Source organism: Helianthus annuus, chromosome 8 (assembly GCF_002127325.2).
Source record: "Helianthus annuus cultivar XRQ/B chromosome 8, HanXRQr2.0-SUNRISE, whole genome shotgun sequence".
NCBI classification, from domain to species: domain Eukaryota; kingdom Viridiplantae; phylum Streptophyta; class Magnoliopsida; order Asterales; family Asteraceae; genus Helianthus; species Helianthus annuus.
In genome coordinates this window covers 162,147,151-162,170,430 of record NC_035440.2, presented here as the reverse complement: position 1 = coordinate 162,170,430, position 23,280 = coordinate 162,147,151, and the positions used below count along the sequence as shown (strand labels likewise).

At 37.3% G+C, this 23,280-nt stretch overlaps 1 protein-coding gene across 1 annotated transcript; it reads left to right on the top strand.

Annotated features, from left to right (window-relative positions):
- The first annotated feature begins 1,374 nt into the window (after positions 1-1,374).
- On the top strand, positions 1,375-7,172 carry LOC110910689 (putative cytochrome c oxidase subunit 6b-like). The gene is made up of 4 exons (XM_022155297.2): positions 1,375-1,586; positions 1,721-1,776; positions 6,891-6,972; positions 7,058-7,172. Exons 1-4 carry the CDS (start codon positions 1,437-1,439, stop codon positions 7,109-7,111), a joined length of 342 nt encoding a protein of 113 aa, XP_022010989.1. The 5' UTR covers positions 1,375-1,436; the 3' UTR covers positions 7,112-7,172.
- The last annotated feature ends 16,108 nt before the right edge of the window (positions 7,173-23,280 follow it).

The window sequence follows — 23,280 nt, the reverse complement described above, 5'->3', positions numbered from 1 at the left end:
AGCTTTTCGCGGTCCATATTAAGTATTCCTGAGCATATGCTTAAATATTATGACGCTCCTGTTCACTTAAAATGTCACCCAAAGGTGTAGTTTTAAAAGTTGACGCTTTTGGTCCCTCTAACGCGCCAACTTGCGCGTATTATCGTTTAATAACATCAAAGCCCTGTGAAATCCTTATTAAGCATTCTCAAGAGTATAATTGCACTTCAATATACCTCGGGTTTGTTAAAAGGTCATTCAGAGGTATCATTAAACATATTGACGCTTTTAACCCCTTTAACTTGCAAGGTTGCGCGTAACGTCACTTATAGGCATAAAAGCCTTAGATGGCCAATATTGGATATTCACGAGAGTATAACCACACATCATGAAGCTCTCGGTTTGTTAAAAGGTCACTCAGAGGTAAGAATTAACATGTTGACGCTTTTAACCCTTCGTCACGCAAACTTTCAAATAATTACGCAAACGGCTACTCTCGATCAACAAGTGGCTCATTTGTGAATATGTATACCGTGTAACGTCATTCAGAGGCTTAGTTTAAGCATGTTGACACTTTTAGTCCTTTCGCATTCAAAGTTTTTGCTTTTATCGCAAAATTAGTCCCTCATAGTCAACGTTTGACCTTGTTAGGGTTTAGTACACGTGTCAACACATCATTGGACATGATTTTTACGAGGTGTTACATCACAGAATAGTAACTAAGTTTTAAAAGTGTTCTAATTTGGTCACTCGTATTGTTTTTGTCCCAATTAGATAACTTAACATTCAAATCGAGTCATGTCCTTTTTTCTATGTGTCAAGAAAAAAATGAAGAATAAGATGTTGGGGTCGGATTATTTTAATATATGAAATTATATTTATTAAAATTAAAACACTTTAATTACATAAAAAAAACAAGTTACAACCCACGTCATCACTCGAATTTAGCATCAAATAAAGGGAGAAAAGAAACAAAAATTCACGTCACCATGGTTACTTATGAAATGGATGAAAAAAACCTTTAATTTAATAAAAAATAAATGTTAAATGACCTGATTGGAACACTTTTAAAACTTGAGTGAGCAAATTAAAACACTTTTAAAACTTAGTTACTATTCTCTAAAAGTTACCTCTTTCCCTTTTACAAAAGGTGATTCCTCTCGACTATTAAGTGCTTAACCTATAAACTTTAGAAAAAGAGTAAGATAAAAATTAAAAATCTCGTATTCATAGCACATCAACAACCATAGTTTTGTATAGAAGATTGTATATAGTATACTGCTTTCAACAACAAAATGCAAGATTGACACCTAGCTCCCGAATTTTCCACGTGTCTATTACAAAGCATCCACCACATCGCATTTCCCCATTTACTATATCTACTTCAAGTTCTCAGTTTTATCATAAATAAACACGCAATACACACACTAAAACACATACATTTAAAGTGATTGACGATGGCGGCAGTTATGGATCCACATGACAAGATGCGGTCTAGAGACATTAGCAAGGTTGCCAAAGGGCAACAAGCACCGCGCCCGGCTCACGAGCCGGGCACAGTTTCTGCCCCGCCTCCTCCTTCCTCAACCAAGACTCCCGAGGAGAAGGTCCAACCTCATCATTTCATAATATTAACACAAATATTTTGGATGTTTCAACTCTTAAACTTATGTATTTAAGTACGAGTTATTCGTAATATCTGATTTCAAATATGTTAAAATATGTGTTTGTGTATTTGCAGGCTGATGAGAAAGACGCCGAGAAGAAGTGTTACTCGTCATACCTTGAATACCTCAAGTAAGTATCTAATCTAATCATGTATACAATGGGTGTCACCACAATATTATGAAATTTCAAAATTATGATTACAAGACAACTGAAACAACTACTATCAAGAACTTTTTTCTAACAATAATATTATTTTAATATTAACAATTTGTCTCTCAAGCAAGGGATATATATATATTATTAATTCTTATTCTCCTTATATATTATTAGGTTATAACCTTTTTGTTACACATGTTGAATAAATGATTTTTATATACTAAATAATAAAACAATATATCTTTAAAAACCTTATTTATTACACGTGTTGAATAAATATAATTTTATATATTAAATAATAAAAAGTTATATCTATAAGAACCAAATGTATTGTACGGGTTGAATAAATATAATTTTTTATATCAAATAACAAAAAAAAGTTATATCTTTAAGACGATGCGTATTACACGAGTTGAATAAAAGTAATATTGTTTACCAAATAATAACAAAATATATCTTTAAATACCTTAGTGTATTACGTTGGTTGAATAAATATGATTTTATATACCAAATAATAAGAAAATTATATTAAAAAACTAATGGATATACTCGGTACGCGATAGATATGGTGATTGTGGAGATGATTATTAAAAAGAAGATACAGTGGTTAAACACGTTATTCAAGAAGCAAATAAGCAGTCATTTGAGTGATAAAATATAAATTATATTTAAAAAACTCGTAATAAATCTAATTATATATATAACGTAATATTGAAAGTTATATACAATTTGTTTAAAAATTATCTAATAAAATAGATATAATAATTTTTTTAATAATGAAAATAATAAAAATAATAATATATTAATACAAAGTTTGGTTTTGGTGATAAATAATTTGGTTATTCAAAAATATCTTAAATTAACAATTTAAATTTAAGGATAATATTTTATTAGAAAAATAGAAGTATTTTATTCGACATATAAAGCAGGATAAGATTTAATATTAATTTGTATTTACTTTGTAAATATAAGAGAGAAAAAACTATGATTGAATAGTTGGGAGGTTGTATGATGATAAATCGGTTGACTTTATTATAATGTCATATGTTTTTAGTTGTATCTTTTTTGAATTATTTAAAAAAAAAGAATTTGTTATTGTTAGTAAAATCAATGATTTTATATTTGTAATTTTGTTAGGTATTATTTTATTAAAAAGTGCATATTATACATATAATTATATTGTGTCTTAAGTTATTGATGCACAAGATGGTAATTTTATATAAATTTAAGAGTTTTGATAATTACAATAAAATCTGATGCAATCCTTTAAAATATATTGTTGACTTTTAAATAAACGCCATCATAATTTTTTATTGGTTATAACTTTTTATACGTTAATATTTAAAAAATACATAAAAGCGACATTTTATTCTTCTTAGTTTAGTACGGTATTGATATACCTTTTACTTTTTCTTCTTTAATTCGAAAATAAACTTAACACGTTAATTGATTACCTATGTTAATGTATATGTTTCCTGCCGCATCAAGCGGACACCACTTTAGTATGTATATGTATATATATTGTAAAGTTCAAAACGAATTTATCGTACAAAGCGTGCGAAGTGAATGAAAAAAAACATGGTGCCGTATTTGTAAATAACTTCTTTTTTTGAACGACTAAATGTTACACTCCTTTGGTATCGAACTCTTAACCTCCTTATTTTCTAGTACGGTATTGATATACTTTTTACTTTTTCTTTAATTCGAAAATAAACTTAACACGTTAAGTGATTACCTATGTTAATGTATATGTTTCCCGCCGCATCAAGCGGACACCACTTTAGTATGTATACGTATATATATTGTAAAGTTCAAAACAAATTTATCGTACAAAGCGTGCGAAGTGAATGAAAAAAAACATGGTGCCGTATTTGTAAATAACTTCTTTTTTTGAACGACTAAATGTTACACTCCTTTGGTATTGAACTCTTAAATTGATATACTTTTTACTTTTTCTTCTTTAATTCGAAAATAAACTTAACACGTTAAGTGATTACCTATGTTAATGTATATGTTTCCTGCCGCATCAAGCGGACACCACTTTAGTATGTATATGTATATATATTGTAAAGTTCAAAACGAATTTATCGTACAAAACGTGCGAAGTGAATGGTGCCGTATTTGTAAATAACTTCTTTTTTTGAATGACTAAATGTTACACTCCCTTGGTATTGAACTCTTAACCTCCTTATTTTTTAAACACCTAGTAAGTTTTCTGTTGGTGCACTTGTGTCTGTACTTTGTCTGTATTCGGTCACGTTATAAACGATGTCCTTGATTAGTCATGTAAGTTTGACCAAGTCAACTGTCCTCCTAGTTTGACTTGGCCAAACAGTTAGAAAGATGGTTGTCTTTTGTCTGGCTCGAAGGATGCTCATCGAAGGATAATGTTGATCCTTCGATGAACTCGAAAGATGAACCTTCGGTGGATGATTCGATAGATCATCCTTCGAGGTTAATGCAGATCCTTCGAAGACTTTGTAATCGATAGATGATCCTTCGACCATCTATCGGATCCTTCGGACAAGACAACCAGTGCTGGGTATATATATACCCATGCAGTGTGTGTTAGTTGACAGACTTGGATAGATGCACACAGACAGAAAGATATACTCGAGAGATAGGAAGAGCATTCTGTCCAAGAACACACACACACATTAGAGAGTTTGCAATACTGATTTGTAAACATTGTGCTTGTAACCGGAACCTTCATTCGTATTAATACAGTGGTGTTAATCGGTGAACCTTTGTGTGTTTGTGTTTATACTTGTTTCATCTCGGTTTGCTTGCTAGCTTGGATTCCGCACTCGCTAGTGGGTTTGTATAACAAGGTTTAGGTTCGTCATCCTCCGAGAGGGACCTACAAGTGGTATCAGAGCCGTGGCTCTTTACCTTGTTTAAAACCGGGTTTGTTCAAGTTTTTGGTGTGTTTGGACACTTGGTTTAGCACCCGTTTTTGGTGGTTTTCTTGCATTTTTAAACTGAAAAACGCGTTCTAAACCATTCGGGAGTGTTCAAGGTTGGGTTGGGTAACTTAAAACTTGTTTTTAAGGAACTTTGTAATTTCCGGCCAAATTCCGGTCATTATTCCGGTGACTGTTTTCTGGATAGGGTTGTCCATTTTGGGTAATATTTTCAAAGTTGGTGAAAAGTTGTGTCTGCACATACCTTCTGCCGAAAGTTGTGCACCAACCCATCACCTTTCCCACCTACCCGTCAACTTCGTGTCAGTGTGTCAGAAGCATTCGAAAGATATCCTTCGACATCGAAAGACCATCTTTCGATCAAAGACAACTCGATAGATAAGCATCTTTCGAGTAGTCTTTCGAAGTCTAAGCATTATCTTTCGTTCTTGGAATCTTTTCGAAGGATACATCGTTCGAGCTACTGTTACTCTTCGAAAGATAAGGATCCTTCGTGTGGTCAATCTTTCGAAGTCAATCTTTCGAAGTCTTTGTTCGAAACTCAACAGTGATCTTTCGAACACTGTTGATCCTTCGAACAAGTCTTGATCTTTCGATTCTTGTCTGTTTGAATTTAACAATTTGCATTTGTGAAGGTTTTCAATTAGTATCTCATCAAAATGAGTTGTACAAGTCCTTGGGACTGGAGTATTGACTCACAATCTAGTCAAGAGCTAACCTCCGCTGCAGCTTGGGCAAAGAGTATGTTTCCACAGCCATCAATAAGTGCTAGTCAATGGGCATTGCTGTCGAATCAAAATCAAAACATACAGAATCTTGTGGTATTAAGAGAGAGAAGGGGAGCTCATTTGAGAGTTCCCTGTGAGCTTCAGTGTGTCTGGGAGAGATCACCACTTGATCTCTCCCCGAATGTATACTCCTTTGGTATTAGTTCGGTTATCATGTAATCGGGCCGACTTGTAATGTTATACTACCGGATTAATACAAAGTTGTTTGTTTATCATCTCTTATCTCTTCCGTCTTTGAACATAATCACATGAAAATCACGGTTTCGATCCCGAAACAGGGACCTACATTTTCCCTCTACCACTAGGCCAAAGCTTCAGTTGCAAATAATAACTTTACATCTAGAGTAATTAAGACAACTTAAATATATACTATAGGATACTTATATCTACCGTAACTATAAAAAGATTCTGATCTAATGCATACATATTCTAGAAATAAACACATTTAGCGTAACTATATACTTACACTAGAGAAACTATATAACCATAATAGTTGTATAATTACACTATAGTAACTTTGATCCAACTCAAAGATATAATTACAACTATGCCACACTGTTGTGTGTATCTCTTTTTTTTTCTTTTGATTTGTATGCTTAGTAAGTTGACCATATCTGACTATTAGTATATAAACTTAACCCTATATATGTGTAGGTGTACATGTATAAATACGTGCGTGTGTATATGTAGATATATTATTTTAGCGGCGTGTTTATCAATATAACTTTTAAGGGTGTGTATATTCATATGATGATGCGTGTGTGTATATCTAAATATATTTTTTAGCGGCGTGTTTATCAATTTAACTTTTGGTGTGTATATTCATATGATGATGCGTGTCTATATGCATATATCAGCTCTTAAGACCACATGGTATGAGGCGTGGAGAGTAGAGGGCAAATCCGCTCCACGCCCCCTACACCAGCCCACCCTCCACGCCAAGCGTTGCCCTTCTCAAGGCAGAATTCCCACAGGCGTTGTCCCCTTCCAAAGCTTGACGCACTTGTTTTTTTTTATTTCAGTCCTACCCCTTGCCCTAGACCACCCCTTCCTTTTTTTGACGTGTAGGGTAAAGTTCATATGCTCTACGTGACGTCTACATAGTAGGGTGGCAGGGTGGCGGCTTTGCCCTTGCCCTCATGACTCCGTGAAGTCTTAACTATTATATTCGCAAGCAAGTATAAACGTGCTCTTTATATTGTAGCTATCATATTGTTAAGTAATTAATGATAATGTTGATAGGGGTGAAATAATTAGAAATCAAAGAAATTTATTTGTTTAGAAGATTTTAAGTTTTTGAAGCAGATGAAAATGGTCATGATTCAAAAGAGGCCTAATAAATATCAAGTTCATTTTTAGATATTTTTTTTCGCAGGTGCACAAAACAAAAGGGGAAAGGAGCCTCTGAGTGCAAGAAGTTTGCAGATAATTATATATCAAACTGTCCTCCTGAATGGGTACCATAATATATATAATGAAAAGATATTATCATTATTATTTTTATTGTCATTATAATAATATATTTGTCCTTTGGGTTCACAGATTGAGAAATGGGAGGAAGAAAGGAAGCATGGGATCATTCATGATCATGTTTAAAGCTTAATATATATACATGCATGTGAACGTGCTTAACATTAACACAAGCATTTCGATCATACTTTTTTATTTTTAGAAAAAAGTGCAAAAGTGCCTGAATAGTCGTCGTGGTTTGCTCCGATTTCATTTTTAGTTCCTACATTTTCAAAATTACTGCTATAGTCTTTAACTTTGACAAATTTGTTCTTGGATAGTCCCTAGTGTGGATTAGTTTTTTCAGTTATGTGTGTGTGAAATTTACCTAAATGCCCTTAATAAAAAACAAAATAAATTAAGGTGGTGCCTACATTTTTATTTAAAATAATGATATTGCTGGTCAAAGTCAACATTCCTGCAACAAACCACCGTCATCACCACCCACAAACTTGCTGCCACCTAGAAATCACCATCATCCATAAACCATCACCCACAAACTTGATGCCACCCACAAATCACCATCATCCATAAACCACCGCTACCTACAAACCACCATCATCCATAAACCACCGTCACCCACAAACCAGCCGCCATTCACGATGACACCTGACTATTATAAGCTTGTACTGTACTAGTGTGACACGTGTTATGATTATATACAGACAGTAATTATTATTAAATATGATATTAATTTGAGGTATTTGAAATTTTGATAAACTCAAACCTTGTTGAAAATTATGTTGGCAACAATAAGTTAAACGTTTATCGCGTAACGAACGAAATGGGAGACGAACGTCGGTGGCTGTCCGGATAACGTTAAAAATCCTAAAAATATTCCGTTATGATTAAAACCCTATTTTTAATCATATTAGCGAAGAAAAATTAGTTAAAACGCTTAAAATTCTTGTTTTGCAGATTTAAGCGCGTACTACGCAATACAGTGCGTATACTGCGAAATGCAGACGACGCAGCCAGTTTTGATGAACGAAATATTATTTAGTAATATTACGGTGGGTTTATTTTTATAGAATAATAAAAATAATTTTAAAATCCTTAAAACGCAGATAAAACGTGAAATAAAATATCCGGTAACCAGTTAAACACCTGTGGGGGGGATATTCCACGGTCCTTCCAATCGCCGAGGTGATTCCACCTCGCAGACCGCCACCCAGCAAGCCTGAGTCTGGGGTAAATCCGCTACCGTAGGGGCATTGGGAACGAGCAAGACTCGAACTCGCCACCTCCGGGTTAGAATGCGGGCTGGTGGCCATTGGGCTGACACCCAATGGTTTGTTAAACACCTGTGTATTGCATGTAATTGTGTATATATGTTATATAAGAGAGAGATTGTGTGAGAGAGGGTGGAAGGTGGCGGCTTAGGAGCCCACCAACATCTTCCATATTGCCAAGTGTTGAGAGATGGTGAAGCATAATCATTACCTTTTAATCTAACACTCCACTTAAACTACCATTCCAAGAAAAACCTTTTCAAAAACTTTCCTTCTTCTTCTTTGATACCTACGGCCGAGAGCTCCCAAGAACACACCCACTTCACTTTTCCAAGCTTATTTCATAAAAATCATGGCCATTTCAAGCTAGTTTCGGGTTGTTTCGAAGATCAAAAGTTGATTTCAAGGTGATTCAAGGAGGAACAAACTTGTTTTTCATCAAGATTCTCATCATAAAACCCACTAAACCACATTCGTACGAACCCACTATTTCGCATTCGTACGAACCCACACTTAAGATTTTCAAATTCTTCAATTTTTCAAACACTTTGATTTTAATCAGATTTTAATATCCACTCAAGTATCCAGGTCCAAGTTAATGACCCTGGTTACTCGATTTGCCGACCAAGTCCAAGTTAATGACCTTGGTTGACCGGATTCACGAACCATCTGACGTTTTTGTTCAATTTTTTTTTTCAATATTTCAAAAATTACAAGTTTCAACTTTTCAGGTTTCCATCATTCTCAGATTAGCTCCCACCCAGATTGTTCAAGACCTGCTCTGCATCTCAAGTTCTGAAGATCCACTTTCCAACACTGGTTTGTCGAAAATAAAGCAGAAATAAAATCTTTTTGGGTTTAATTTGAAATGAAATAACAACAAACTATTTACAGACATATTTTTGTGAGTTGTGTTAGAGGATCATATCAGCTTCCGACCAATCACTAGTACCGTTGACCTTTTTAGACTTTAAGTTTTAAACGATTCACCTAGATTGTCAGTATACCGATCCACTTAAATTCTCACACAAAGTTCAATTGATTCGAGATACGAGATTAATGTTTTAAGCACTTAACTTATTCGCGTATCCCACCTCAGAATATAATCCTGTATCAAGATTCCCTAAATTCAGTCTTACAGGTAAATATATTATATTAATATCTATACTCTGGGTAGTGCGAGACCTTGAGAGCTCAGGTTAGAACTTCCATTCAGTCAGAGCGATAGAAGTCTCGACTTAAGGTGTGTCCCACTTAGAGATCTTCTTTACAATTGCACTTGATTTATATCTTTCGATATTTTCTCAATTTTTATGCAGAGGGAAAGCTTTTTAAAGCACATAAAGTATTATACGAGGTCTAGGCCATTGCTGACGCAAAATCAGAATACCAGATATAATGCCCCAGATGTCAAACAGTATAAAGACTAGTATCTCAGAATTAGACAACCTCTCAAACGAGATTTGGAGGTTATCCATATATCCGAGAGATGTTCTCCACGAGATAAGCAAGATATTGATTTTATGGTTAAGAAAATATATATTTTTCTCCATCCAAAATAATATATTTTCTATTTGACAAAATATGATATATTTTGTAATACTTGTAAAAATCCATATCTTGCCATTTCCTTGGTTTCAAAAATACCGTTCGTCACATTTGTTAAGTTACGGATTTATTTCCAGAATATATATACTTATAGTCCATAAGTCCGTTTGTCCGATTGTCCGATTGTCCGATTGTCCAATATTTGGGTATAAATTATATATTTATTTTCTTGGAATCTTGGTAGTATTTTATATTTCTAATTTTGGTATTTTGGTGTGTTATATTATTTTCAAACCCCTAAAATAATATAACTAATACAATCAATATACAAATAACACACAATTTGTGACATCTAAATATATATTTTCCTAAATATATACTTAGTCATTTTAATTATCAAAAATCAACCTCCAATATTTGTAATTTTTGTAATAAAAATTATGGCAAATTTTTATATGAAAACCATGATCAAAATCTACTTGTAAACACTTGTTTAAAAATATTTTTCTAAGTGTTCAATTTCTAGAATAGTTTCCCCTTAAAAATGGAGGTTTCCATGCTTAAAAGCATATCATTTTCTTTTAGAAATTCATTACCAATCATCAACAATTTACACACTACTTACCAAGAGTCAAAAATATGAAATTTAACATGTCATGAACTTGAAAGTTTGTAAAAATTTGTAGGAACTTCACATGTTGTTTAGTAAGTTTAGTTACCTCTAAAAACGTGGTTTTTAGTTTATAAAACTCATTCTTGTGAGTTTTGATTCTTCAAAAAACTTGTATGATGATTTTTCAAAAATAAATCTTCTTGTATTTTTCTTGTTACCAACATTTTTCTAGCCTTGATTCAACCCTAAAAACATGTTTACTTTCTTTAAAACCAAGATCATGTTAAATCTTGTAATAAACTTTGATTTCTTGAAAATATTATCTTTGAAATCTTTTATTCTCAAGACATATAACTTGTAGACATAATCATTATACATTAAAACAAGTTCATATTCAAGTTTATGATTCACATAAAGGATAATCATCATGATTTTCTCAAGATCCATCCTTATACTTGCTAGATCACGTGTTTAATCATCATCTTTAGCAAGTCTCATATGATGATCTACATCATAAACACAAGAAATCACCAAACAAGTATACCACATACACTTAAACATCTTTGATCTTCATGTTTTTAAGCTTTATGTTAGTGTTCATGCTTATGTTTCTTGAGATTATTTAGTTTAACATATTACATGATACATTAACCACTAAATTTATAAGTAAAAACAAGATCAAGAGGCTTACTACTAGCTCTAAGGCTAGGGAAGAAACAAAGATAAAGATGATAAAGAAAAGTGATGGTTAATAGCTCCACAAAGAGGTCCTTCAAGTTCTAGCACCTCACACCTTCTTTGATAAGCTTCTTACACCTCTAGATCACCTTAGAATGTATTGGAAAGGAATGAAAATGATGGTTGTATGTGTGTGTGTTTGAGCTGAGACCAAAGGGGAGAAGAAGGAGGTTGATGGTGAAAATTTTGGAGTGACAATGTTAAGTGTATTGTTCTTTGGTTTATATAAACTAACTTCCAACATTCACTTACCATAAGGTTATTGTGCTTCACATTTATTAAGCATATCCAATAAAATAATTAAAAGAAATCCCCATGTGGGACCCTTGTCTCAACCGTCCAAGATGGGGGGGGGGGGGTATTGTTTCCATTTCAAGTGTTAGTTACATAAACTAGTTAGGTTTCAAGTATATTAGTTAGTGTTTTAGGTGTTTAGGGTTTTTAAGATGTGTTATGATGTTCGGTGACCATAACTAGCTTCGTAACACTAAAACAATGTTTCTAGTGAAAATTTGGTGTTTCGGGTAATGTCCGGTTGTTCGTTTCGTTACGGTCCGTTAAAGTGCTAAATTGCGTAGTTTCACTAAGTATGAAGCACCTTTTGTGACAGGTTCAATTCCCGACACTTTGTAAGTTATTCTGGACAATAAGACATAAATTCTGCATAATATATTGGTGTTAAATTGCTGTTTTTAGCTGAATTCTGCAGAATTCAGCTTTTACAGTGAGTTCTAGGTGTCTTTTAATGCATAGTTTAGCTTCCGGAAAGTTTATATGCTAACCCTTACATGCATAGTTTAGCTTCCGGAAAACATATTTTAAAGGTCTCTCTCTAAAAGATGCAACTTTACGACACTCTTACCTTAATCACATCTTCCAAGGAGTCACAGATCCAACAATAGGGCCCACGGATCTTATGCCCACCCGAAACCGACCTCTAGATTACACGTTCTCCGAAATCGATTTGGGTCACATGAGCCTGAGGAACTTTTAATAAGTTGTCACAGTTGTCAAATTCGTTGTGTGCATTCATATTGTTTGAACAGACACACCCCAACAATTTACATCCACTAACCGTACTATTATCACATCCGAGACGATTCAAGTGAGTCCTATGAAGTAAGCGTCTGTCTATTCAATTGAGAGGAATCATTGCATTACATCCCCGTTGAAAAACAGAATCGCAGTCCTTTTCCTTCAATTTCCAGAACAACCACCAGCAATACCAGTTTTTTACCAGTGCAGTTGCCATGAGCCTGAGGAACTTTTAATAAGCTGTCACGGTTGTCAAATTCGTTGCGTGCATTCATATTGTTGAGACAACAACAGATAATGAATGAATTGTTGGACTTCTTGTTCCAAATACAGCTGTAGGATCCGTACTTAAAGGTCTCTCTCTAAAAGTTGCAACCTTATGGCACGCTTACCTTAATCACTTCTTCCATGGAGTCACAGATCTGACAATAGGGCTCACAGATCTTGTCACACCCCCAAAATACTACATGCAGAAACCCCCGCGAGGCGTGTGACGTACCAGGATCTAGCCACCAATCACATTGAACTCATAAAAATAATTCAATTAAACTTTCATTTATTAGAATAAAGCGTTATGAAACATTACTTATTAATCAGCAGAAGCATAATACAATCGTCATAAAGTTTCGTAACTCATGTGTATAAAAGCCATTAAGCTTGTCTTGTGATTTCTTGTATCATGACCCATGACCACTCTAGCATCCCAGACAGCAAGTTCCAATAACATGTACCTAAAGGCCTGCAAGCATGTAGAAAAGTGTATCAGACAGGCTGGTGAGTTCACAGTTTGCTTTAACCGTTTAATACCAAGTAGTGATTTATGATTTGTTACACTGTGTTATGTTGATAATAACTCGATACCGCATACGGCCCTTTTTGCCCTTCCCCAATGCTCTATCAAACATTGGTCATGATTTAAAGTTATTAGTTCACGTCCGTCCTATCCAGGTACGTCGTGAGGGTGCCAAACCTAATAGCGCTATCAACTAATAACCCCGTTGCCCTACAAGCAACAACCCGGTAGTATGATGGGACTTAAGTGATAGAGAGTGAGTGTATTATCCAACCTTAACGTTTACTGAAAACCGTTGCATATCCCCTGCAAGGATATGCGTATGTGAAATCCGCCTCACATCCCCTACAAGGATGTGGGTATTTGAAAACCGCCTCATATCCCCTACAAGGATATGGGTTTATGAAAATCCGTTTACAAGTTTTGTCAGTTTGATTGTCCCCACCGGACGCATGCTTGTTTTGAGAGAAGTGAACTCACCTTGGTTTGCTAGGTAAGATTAGTTACTTTGTTTATCAATTGATCAAGCACGTCCTAACATGATTTATCAATAACAATCAGTTTCATATTCACATTGAACCACGTATTCTCTCACGTATTACACAAGTTACGTTCATGCAATATACATATCCTTTACACAGGTTATATCAGTTAGCCATGACACACCTCATCCACTTTAACAAAGTACATTGTGCCACATACAAGTTTAAAGGTGCGTGGCCCTATGTAACTAATCTGATATATGTGTGTGTGGCCCAAATATATATATATATATATATATATATATATATATATATATATACACTTCCATCTAATGCATTTTGCAACCCAATATACAGACTATCCAAGTAGCATGTGTGTGTGCGGCCCATCACAGCCCAAAGCATGTGAGGTGCCTTCAATTACCTCCCGGCCCAGAAGTGATGGTGCGTTCGGGCCTGATGTGTCCGATTTTATTGGATCTCTCCATCACCCCTTAACAGTTTCAACAATTATTCAGACCGTACCAATCATATTACACCAAACATGAAACCATTTCATTTAACAATCATCATCATCATCAACACTCTAAATCCTAAACAATTACGTAATCACCACCACTTCCCCTCTATACTCCTACGGCGAAAAACATATTTCGTCGGAATGAAGGGCGACGAAATCCTCAACTTTCGTCGACACATGTTTTGACGAAATACTATATGTTTCGTCGAGTTGATATGTGACTAAAAACTATATGTTTCGTCGAACATCAGTTACAGATCCAAATCAGTTATAATTTCATGTTTTCTAGAACCCTAATCATGGCAGTTTCTAACATCAAAGAAATTAACATCATTATCATCAGATCGATTAACATGAATGCATTACAATATATGTTTATCCTAATAACTCCACCGTGAATTGCCATGTTCCAAAACTCATCAAAATCCTGATCATGTTCTAACTGTTATTCAAGATCGTTCATACATTTCAATTAACGTATAATCAAGATCATTCAATCAAGGTAGCATAATCAATCACCATAACAAATAGTTCGATTACAGGGATGATAACTAATCATGCAATCCATACCAAGAACACTAGCTGATTATATTCAATCTTTGATTACACATACGAGACATTAACAAGTTGCACACAATCAAACACACCCAATAGAAACAACGCAAATATTTATATTACTAACCGAAAGGTGAAGAGACTTCGAGGGGGGGGGTGGCTTCCTGTCGTCGATCACCGAGAGTGCCAGGGGGCGCTAGGGTTTACCTATCCCTTGTGTTAATATGAGAGATGCATGGGAAACATAGACTTATATATGTTCGGAACAAGTGGGCCAAACCCACTTGAGTTTTATTTCTGTTTGGGCTTCGAAGGAGATGGGCCGAAGTGAGACAAACGACACAAAGGTGAGCTGGGCTTAGGTGATTCGGGTCTATGATAGCATGTGTGGGCCGAAGTGTGAAGTGGTTGCTAAAGGGGTTATGTAAAGCATACTGTTTAACGGGGTTATATTGTGCGTTCAGGTTTTACAGGATTATAATAACATATAACATATAACAAGTTTCATCTAAACAAGGAATAATAAAAAGTTAGTATCACGAGATTAAACGACACGAACCTTGAAACTTCGGGTTGTCACATCATCCCCAACTTGAAAGAAATTTCATCCCGAAATTTGATAAGTAAACCAAAAACAGCGAGGTAATAGATCAGGATCAGGTTGACTGTGGATTTTCCGCGGGTACCACATCATCCCCAACTTGAAAGGGAATTTCGTCCCGAAATTCGCCAGTGACATCAGGAGTTACTTCAACCATTTGAACAACCGAGAATACTAGTGCTTACTCCGAGCATTGCGTTCCTATGTGAACTCCGGTCCACGTCTTGAGTTCCAACGAACTCTCACGATTGGAATTCAACTTTGCTAACGAACTTTGATGTCCTGGTCCAATAATAAGGGTATCACAAGCGTTTCATCGGACAAACACTGCCTTAGATTCGAGGCATGAATATCATCGCGAACGTTATCCAATTCGTCAGTTAACTCGAGTTTGTGAGCCATGTCACTGATTCGTTCCAGAAATCCGAATGTCCCAACGAATCGTAGACTAAGCTTGCCACGTTTTCTATAGCATACCGCACCCTCCCAGGGTGAGACTTTCGATTATGATACGTTCGCCAACAGCGAACTCCCAGTGTTTCCTAAGCTTATCAGCTTTCTTGACGGTCTCGCGTTGCCGCCAAACGATTTTCCGATCCGACAATCTTCCCAAGAGGTTCGAGTACAAATGCTGATAAGGTTGTCATCCACCTTAGTCCAACAAAGAGATCAGCATTGTCGCCCAAGTAATGCCTCAAACGGAGTTGCTTGAATACCAGAATGGTAACTGCCGCAGTGGAACTCAACCAAAGGTAAGTGTCTTTCCAATTTTTCACTATAGCCCATCACACACATGCTCGCAGCATATCTTCGAGTGTCAGGATGGTTCGTTTGCTCTGACCATTTGTCCAACGGTGGTAAGCAATGCTCATGTCTATACGTGAGCCAAGGGTGTTGTGTATTGCCTGACATAAATCAGGTATATATCAAAATCAAAGGTATCAGGAGTTGGTACCTCATGCCTAAAAACCGCCTCTCTCAGAGGAATATTCACAAGCTGTGGAGACTCGTCGGTTTGCTTGATTGTAATAAGGGGTGCTGGTTTCATCTCGAGTTGTAAGTAGACTAGCGACAAAATCCATGGCAGTCTATTCTCATTTCCATATGGGTGTTCCTGGTTGTTGATACCCCACCTTGACCTTCCCGCAAGTCAAACATCATTCATATACATTGCCAGGTGGGCTTTCATGCCCGATCACCAGTACAAGATTTATAGATCCCAATATTTCTCATCAAAACCCAGACGACTAGAATATCGAGGCTGGTTGTTCTTTGCTCAACACAAATTCCCTACAGTTGCTGTGTAATGAGATCCACATTCGTTCTATGAGGTAGCAAATATCGTTCGACCTGCCAAAGGTTACTTCTCCATGCCCCGCTTGGGTTCAACTTGAAAATTCTCTTCCTTCAGTTCTTCAGTTTGAACAGAGCGAGTCTGATCAGGTAGGTTAGAGTCGATAGCGAGTTGCAAAGCTCGAGCACGTTCAGGTTTCACAGTCGTAATCATTCAAAAGTTCCATCCAGAGATGTCACTACATGTTTTAGCTCTTCCGAAACAAAAGTACATGGGAGGCCCTTGTGATCGGTCTAAGTAGTGTATTTGGTACCGTCCAAGTAATGCCTCCATCTTAAATCCAAAGACCACGGTTTCCACTGCAGGTTGTGACTCGTGTAATTCCCCTTCGTAATCCACTACGTAGGTCATCACCTTCTCGTGTTGCATTGGCGTGTAACTGGGACTCTGATTCGAACCATCATGGTATACCGCTAGATCACCCATACCCTCGGGTGTAAGATAAAGCTCGGTGCATTGTTGAGTTGGGTTTCACCAGCTAAAATGACGTTCTCCTGTTTTGTCTCCCATAAACACACAACACCCCTTTTTGTGCTAAAGAGGTTAAATCTGCGCAATCTTCAAAAATCCCGCGTTGAATCTGCGATAATATCTAGCGAAACCAAGGAATTACTGTATCCCCGAAGGAATCTTTGGTGTCAATCAGTTTCTAACAAAATGGATCTTAGCAAGATCCACGTGTATTCCCACTTCGTTGGTTACATGCTCAAAATGTATCTCTCGAATCCAGATGTTACATTTAACAAGACTTCGCACGGAATGGCTCCTCCTCAGGAGCTCTAAAATAAGATACAGATGCCGTCCATGATGTTCCTTTCTCCTGGAAATGATTCAACACATCATCAATAAGCATAGTCGATTCATGTGATCCATACAGCTGCTGGTGTGATGATTAGCCCAAAGGTCTTGGAATACAACGTCGTAATGGCCACACTGCATTTGATATGCCGTTGTAGGAACATTCTCCCTTTAGACTTCCATCTGAAAATAGTTCGTTCGTTAATCAATCCTCGAATGAAAGCTTGTCCCTCGCGACTAGTCGCCTGGTTGTCAATACATGGTCGAGGCAAACGGTTCTTGACTGTCACCTTGTTAAGTTCTCGATAATCAATGCACATACGAAAAGGCTTATCTTCACGGATATAACTGGGGCTCCCCAAAGCGAAAAAGCTAGGTCCGTCAAAACTCCTGTCCAATAATCCCTGTTGTTGGTTAGACAGTTCTTGCAACCCTCCTGGTGCAAGACGGTAAGGCGTACAAGTAATCAGGGTTACCTCTGGCGCGAGATCAAGCTGAGATTCTGCCTAACAGTTGTGGAAGTAAACCTGAAGGTTCATCGGGTAGCGCACCGAGAGGAGTCACGAACAATTGGTGGATCCTCGATCCTCTTTTCCTTAGCCTTAACAACAGTAACGGTTGCTAACTTAGCGGGGTAATCCCTCCGTAGACACTTCTGGGCCTTCATTGCTGAAATGATGCTAACTTTTACCCCACTCCGACACTTTAGAACAGATAACGATTCTCCACTAGGGAGAGGGATACGCAAAATTATCTTCTCACAGGGTATATTTGCGCGATAACTGGATAACCAATCCACCCTAACTACTGCATCGAAACTATCAAGGATAGTGGAAATAAGGTCGATGTCGAACACTTGTCCCACAAGGTCGAGTTTGCATCCCAACGATCATATGAGGTTTCCATTGACTTGCCATTAGCCGTTTCCACAATAGGTTGGGTTTCAAGAAGCATCAGGGTTAAACAGAACAGAGATGAGACGATTAGTTACCAAGAACATGCAGGCCTCCATGCTGCTATAATCCTGGCATTGACCACGCGAATCCTAAATGCCCTTCCATGAGCATCATTTCCCGTGTTGTTGTCCTCGTTACGAGGATTTTCAGTACTGTCGTCGTTCCTTTGGTTGTTGTCGTCTTGATTTAACAACGACCACTCCATGTCGTAGGCACCTTCATTTCCATACTGTTGACTACCATTACAATTACCTTGATGTTGCCGTGGCTGTTGCCTCTAATGTTGCTGCTTGAACCAGATCTCTACGATCTTTCACCGACAAGGCCCATCATTTCACATTCCGTGTCGCGTCCTAAGGCACTACTCATTGTGCTGGTAGTTACACATTCCTCTCTACAGTCAATTGTCATCGTTTATGTCCCGATTGATTCGTAAGAGTTGGCTCCCATAAGTCGCTGACTAGTGTTAAGGATTCGATTGAAGCCAATGTGCCGATGCTCGTTGCTGGTAGCCAAGGTCGTCCTAATATTGAGGTCAGTGAGGTACTACGCTCATCCTCTTGTCCATCGATCTTGCAAGTCGATTTAGTAATACACGGTACGCTGCTAGAGCGTTTCAGAAGTGATCGCACTTCGGGATCTAAGGCGTCAGTGTTAAGTTCCAGCAAACGAAGATAAGTGAGAAAGGTATAAACCAATCATTCGACGCTGTGACATCCATCTCAGGGACGGTCGTACAAGCACCTAACATTCTACCCTGTTTGCTAGGCGTTCAGATGGGTGTTTAGGTAATACTCGATGGCATCAAGATTCGTAAGAGTTTAGAGAGGGGTGAAAAGATCACGTTTGAGTAGAAAACAATCACTGCTATGACCCCTATAGGTTTGTTATGTTTCTCATTGATCAAATAATGGAACGGAACCCCTTTTTCACTTGTTAAGCCTCACTGGGACTCGCATGCACCTCACATTATTATTATGTGTGCACCCACAATAATACTGTGATTTGCATGCTCAACTCAGCTCCTCCTAACTCATGTCAAATGGTTCCTCTAACTCAGATGTCAAACAAGGACGTGGACTTAAGTGATAGAGAGTGAGTGTATTATCCAACCTTAACGTTTACTAAAAACCATTGCATATCCCCTGTAAGGATATGCATATGTGAAATCCGCCTCACATCCCCTACAAGGATGTGGGTATTTGAAAACCGCCTCATATCCCCTACAAGGATATGGGTTTACGAAAATCCGTTTACAAGTTTTGTTAGTTTGATTGTTGTCACACCCCCAAAATCCACACGCGGAGTACCACCGCAGGGAGGCGTGACATGACCAGGATCAAGCCACCAATCATATTGAACAATATATATATATTAAATGCAATTCGATCAAACCAATATGAAAAGTGTTCAAAACATAAGTATAATGTCAACGTTTAGCGGAAGCTTAAAAGTAAACCCAATCATAAGTAATAGTATGAAATGTTATAATGTTTAACAAAACATTCACGATCCTTGCCCACAACGACCGCGCCTCCCGTGCAAGCTCCATGAGTACCTATGGTCCTGCAAGGCATGTAACAGAGAGTCAACAACTAGTTGAGCGAGTTCACAGTAAGTAAGTTCGTTGCGTAACTATGCGTTATTAACTAAGCTGTTTATATGTTCAATTAGTGGGGGCTTCCCATGTTTGTATGTACTAGACTAGTTGTATCCATAAGTGTTCTTCTTAACCCGAGAACAGTAGTACGTACGTGGTTTACGTAGGTTTTACGTAAGGGTCCTTCTTAACCCGAGGACAGTGGTACGCGTGTGGTTTACGTAGGTTTTACGTAAGTGCCCTTCATGACCCGAGGCAGTAGTAAGTATAAGTTTACGTAGGTTTTACGTAAGTGTCCTTCGCGACCTGAGGACAGTGGAAAGTACAAGTTTACGTAGGTTTTACGTAAGGGTCCTTCACAACTGAGGACGATGGTAGATAGTCTAGTAACAGTATAAGTCCAAGTAATTGTTCAATCCCATTCCCTACCCACCGGGAATCCCATGCCTTGGTAAGAGTGTGAACTCACCTTGGTTTGCTCGGTATGCTAAGGTATGTGCTCACAGTTAATCAATCACGTCCTAATGTACGCACGTATACATAATCAGTTTGTATTCACGAAGTTCACGTATAAGCACAATCATAGTGGACATCGTATCAAAGATCACCAAGTAGTACAAATCACGTATTCAATTCATTCAAGTTATGTTTAACATTTAACGGCAGTTAACTAACTGGGTTAATTCTTAACAGAGTTAAGTTAAGTTACTGTGCAGTTTGACCACTCGACGAAACACCCCTTGTTTCGTCGTATTTACCCTTGGCGAAACACATCTGTTTCGCCGTACTAACTCATGACGAAACGCATCTGTTTCAGCGTAGTTACCCTCGGCGAAACACCCCCTGTTTCGCCGTGTCCGTTTCGTGGTGACCCATGTTGACGAAACACATCTGTGTTTCATCGACATCTGCGTTTCGTAAAACATAAGTTATGTCGCAACAGTTACCAAAATTACAGAAACCCTAATCATCCATCGACATCATTCAGCAATCATATAGTAATCATCATCCAATCATCATGCAATCAAATCATCATGACATAACATCGCAGTAACCAAACGTCTAGCATGAACCCTAGTTTTTGTGTATCCCAAACCGATTAACATAACACATCACATCATCGAATCCTATTGTTATGTTATCATATTCCGATCCAGGTCACGTTAACAACATCCAAAGTCAAGCATTCAATCATACACAAACCGATTTTCAAAACCCTAAACTAGTTACTAGGTTTCACATAGAGTTATGTATTTGATTAACCGTGCATAACAAGATCGAGAACATCATACACATATATTCAGAATTTAAGATTAAACCAAACATGTAAATCACTAACCGAGCTAAGGATGATCAAGCGATAAGGATTCGACTTCGAAAGGGGAGGAGGGTTGCCGTCGCACACAAGATTGATGAGAGACTCTAGGGTTTTCTGTTTGCCTGTGACATCTGTGCTTGTAATCATTGTAAACAATTCAGTTATCAATGAAATAAAGTTATTTGATCCCAATGTTTGTTTATTTGTGTTTGATGTTTTTCATGTTTTGACTTTTATTCGATTTCAAACTCTATATCGCTTTCTGGAGAATTATGCGCAAACTGGTGCGAAAACGTAATCAGTTATATGCAACAAATACGCCGAAACATCAATTTATGCTTAACATACCTTAAATAACCTTTACATAACTTAGAAATAAGTTTTGAAGGCTTTGGCATGGCAAAATCTAGTTTATTCGCTTACAGGGACTAAAATTGACAAACTGCGAAAGTATGCCAATTTGAACTGTAACGAACATTCCGGAACATAGCCATAAGTTAAACACACCCTAAATATCCTTTATATAGCTTAGAAATAGGCTTTGAGGGGTTTGGTGTGCTAAAATAAACTTTTGGGTCATTCAGGGACTAAAAGCGTCAAAAAGTGCATAAGTTTGCATTTTCACGCATAACTTACGTTCTGAATACATCCGGACATCCAAAAATTTATGTAAGCATTAAAATATTATGTTTTAATGTTTGGCATGAGAGAAATCCATTCGTCGCGCAATTTGGATCGTTTTTCGCGCCTATGCGCATTCCGTCGTAATTAAGCGAACATCGCGATCGTACGACCAAACGAACCGACATCCGAGATATTTTTGAGCATGTTTTGAGTTCCCTATACTTTAACTTCATTTTAGAGGCTTGAAATGAGGTTAACGGGCCTTAAACGTGTCGAAAATGGACTTAAAAGCATGCAGGGGCTAAAACTGTCATTTCTGAAAGTTGTGCTGATCAGACAAGCTCAGGCGGCCCGCCTGAGTTTGTGTGTATCCTGATGCGGGCCGCATGGCCTCCCTAGATATGCAATTTTGTTGCAAACAGCTGTTTGCAGCTGTTTAGCACCCAAAAACCACTTGCAAATGGTTTTTAACAATCCTATGGTTTCCCATGGGTTTGTAAATCAGTGGGTAAGTGTTGTACGGTCGAGATTAAACGCTTGGGGAACAAGAAACGATCTTAACGGTTCCATGTTTACCATAAATACCCATCCATCTCCATTGCAAAACCCACTTGAATTCTGAGTTTGTTCTCTAAGTTGGGGTGCTTTAACACTTCATACCTGAGAATACTCGGAAGTTCAATCTTGCGGGGACCCTTTGTAAGTATTCCTTCGTTCTTTTATTGCTTTTCGAGTCCGAAAGTCAAACTTTGTTTGACTTTCTGCATTGACCAGTTTATGGTCAATGCGAAGTTCGTTTGAACTTCATAACGTGAGCGTAATCACGATGGTTATAGTCCCTAGTAACTATACCTACTGATTACCACGTTATCTAGGCTAAGTGACGAGTCGTAGTTTCGGCCAAAATGCGTTTTCTCGCGTATTTTGTAACCAAACTACTCTAGGGTATTAAAACCGTTTGTTTTAATACCAAACCTGTTTTCTAACGTTACTAAACATGTTCTAGCATGTTTAGCTCGTCGCTTTTAGATTTGTGCTTGTTTAGGGTCGTAAAGGTAAGCGATCTAATCAATCGCTTATGCTTACGAACCCGACCCATTTGGTCAATCATTAGATCCGACCAAACACTTTAGGTGACCATAGTTGTATAGGGAATAACCTTCCGAGGTTATACCTTATGGTCACGACGTCTAAGTAGTTGTATGATAAGTAGTTCTTATGCCTTAGGTAAATTACCAAAATACCCTTTTTACGCCCAAATTCATTTTAAGCCTATGTAACATAATTTTTGGTGTCTAAACTGATTTAACAACAATATTAAACATGTTAAGGCATATCTTGCTTGTCATAGGGCTAGTTAGGCATTCCGAACGCGTTTTGCGCAAACGACGCGTTAAAGTAGCATAAGCTACCTAAACGAGCCGTAACGGGTCAAAAGCACTTAGGATAGGTTTCATTTTAGTACATAGGCTTTGTCAAACCATATTAC